This window comes from Eurypyga helias, unplaced genomic scaffold (assembly GCF_000690775.1).
Source record: "Eurypyga helias isolate BGI_N326 unplaced genomic scaffold, ASM69077v1 scaffold34726, whole genome shotgun sequence".
NCBI lineage: Eukaryota > Metazoa > Chordata > Aves > Eurypygiformes > Eurypygidae > Eurypyga > Eurypyga helias.
The window spans coordinates 229-2,047 of NW_010259090.1; the positions used below are offsets into that span (position 1 = coordinate 229).

At 49.7% G+C, this 1,819-nt stretch overlaps 1 protein-coding gene across 1 annotated transcript in view; it reads right to left on the reverse strand.

Annotated features, from left to right (window-relative positions):
* Positions 1-1,383: 1,383 nt before the first annotated feature.
* MNT (MAX network transcriptional repressor) overlaps positions 1,384-1,819 on the reverse strand; it is a gene marked incomplete at its 5' end in the record, with an annotated part of 2,447 nt that continues 2,011 nt past the window's right edge. Inside the window, one exon of the mRNA XM_010154577.1 lies at positions 1,384-1,812. Within this exon, the coding sequence (XP_010152879.1) occupies positions 1,384-1,812 (429 nt within the window). The remainder of the gene's footprint in view (positions 1,813-1,819) is intronic.

Sequence of the window (1,819 nt, forward strand, 5' to 3'; positions counted from 1 at the left end):
CAAACGTCCCCCCTCTCGCCAGCCCGTGGGTTTGCCCCGAGCGCAGCGAGACCTGAGCCAACCACCGGAGCGGGACGAGGGGCCGTTCTCTGGTGCACGTCTCGCTGCCTCCGTAAGACACGGGTTACACAAACCGACCTCCTGGCGCAATCCCCTGTCCTGCACAAGGCTAGGCTCCTTTTTCCTTCCCCGAAGTAGAAAGGACATCAAAACTGCCTGCGCTCTGGAAGATGCCACATCCACGTTCATCCCCTGCCTCCCACGCCACAACGCGCTCAGCTCGGAACAAACCAACCAGGAAATCAACCCGTGCGGCCAACCTACTTCACTTCTGATGGTCGCCTTGTCCCAGGTCCCCTGCCAGGCCAGACAAACGCAGTGCAAGTTGCCAGCACAAAACACCTGCCTCTGCAAACCGAAAACCAACCCAAGAGGGCGGCGGGACCAGCAGGACGGGGAGTGCCATGCACAGAGATCTGCAAACTCAATTATTGCATCAGCAAAACCAAGCTGAAACAAAAACCGAAATCCCCCAATAAACATCCAAACAAAACATTGTCAACCTTTAAAATAATAAAAAACATTACTTTTTTTGACACAGCTATAAAAATCAAGTCATTTATAAAACTGCAACAAATGAAGTCTGGTTGTGTATTCTTTTTCCTTTTATTAGACAGGACAGAGAATTTCCTTAAAATGCCATAACAAGTCACAGTGATTTTAGATGGTTTTTCTGAAATGTAATATACTGACGGGAAATACCTTTAACACGGTTCAACATTGTGGGTTTTTTTTGTCACTGTATATGTACCCTGGTCCACCAAACCATCTACCTTAAAGTTTCTTGTTGAGAGAGGACACTCTGTCTTCCTCCTCCAAAAATGAATTTTGTCTAATCATCCTGCAAAATAATCAACCTTACAAAAGGCCTTCTTCAAATGTTATATTTATATATATATGTATATACATATATATACACACACATACACACATATATATAAATATAGACTTTATGATTTTTTTCCCATTCTACGCAATGTCTCAATAAAGAGATCAGCAACTTTTATTCTACAAAGAAGCAACACATAAAAGGGGAAAATGAAAGTCTTAAGAACATCATATCCATATTTCACTGATTACACATAAAAGGAAAAAAAATCACCATGAACAACTTGTCTTTGAAGTTTCCTCGGATTAACAAAACTCAAGTGCAGAGAGGCCCCGGCTCTCGCGGCCAGCGGCACGTTGGTCGCTGGGCGGCTGAGGACAGCCCGGCCCGGCGTCCTGCCGCTCAGCGCTTTCTGCACTTCCCTCCCGCGGAGTCGGAATGTATGGAGTTTAGGAAAGGTTCCCAACAAAGCCCTCGCCATCGGGCAATCCCCTCTAGGCCAGCTTCAGTGTGCTCACCGGGAATGACGGCATGGTTACCATAGTCACCGGGTTTAGGACCGTTTGCCCAACTAACTGCGGGTGATGGACAACTTGGGTTCCTACGGCGGGCTTGGCCATCACCGCCTGCTGGCCAAGGCCTGTGGTTCCATTCACTTGCTGGTGCGAGATGGTGTGAGCGATGTGGCTCACCACGGGCTGGCTGACGGCCACGGGCTGCGGGTAGAGGGGCAGCTGCTGGCCGAGGTGGGCCATGTGGTTGATGGTGGCGGGGTGCACAGTGATGTGGCCGATGGGCTGAGCAGCAGTGGTGAGTTGCACGGGGCTGGACGTGGAAGGTGCAATGTGAGCGATGTGCTTGGTCTGTGGACCCTGAATCACGTGGTTGACAGTCTGAATGACCGAAGCGTGGGTAGTGGCGGGGGGGGGA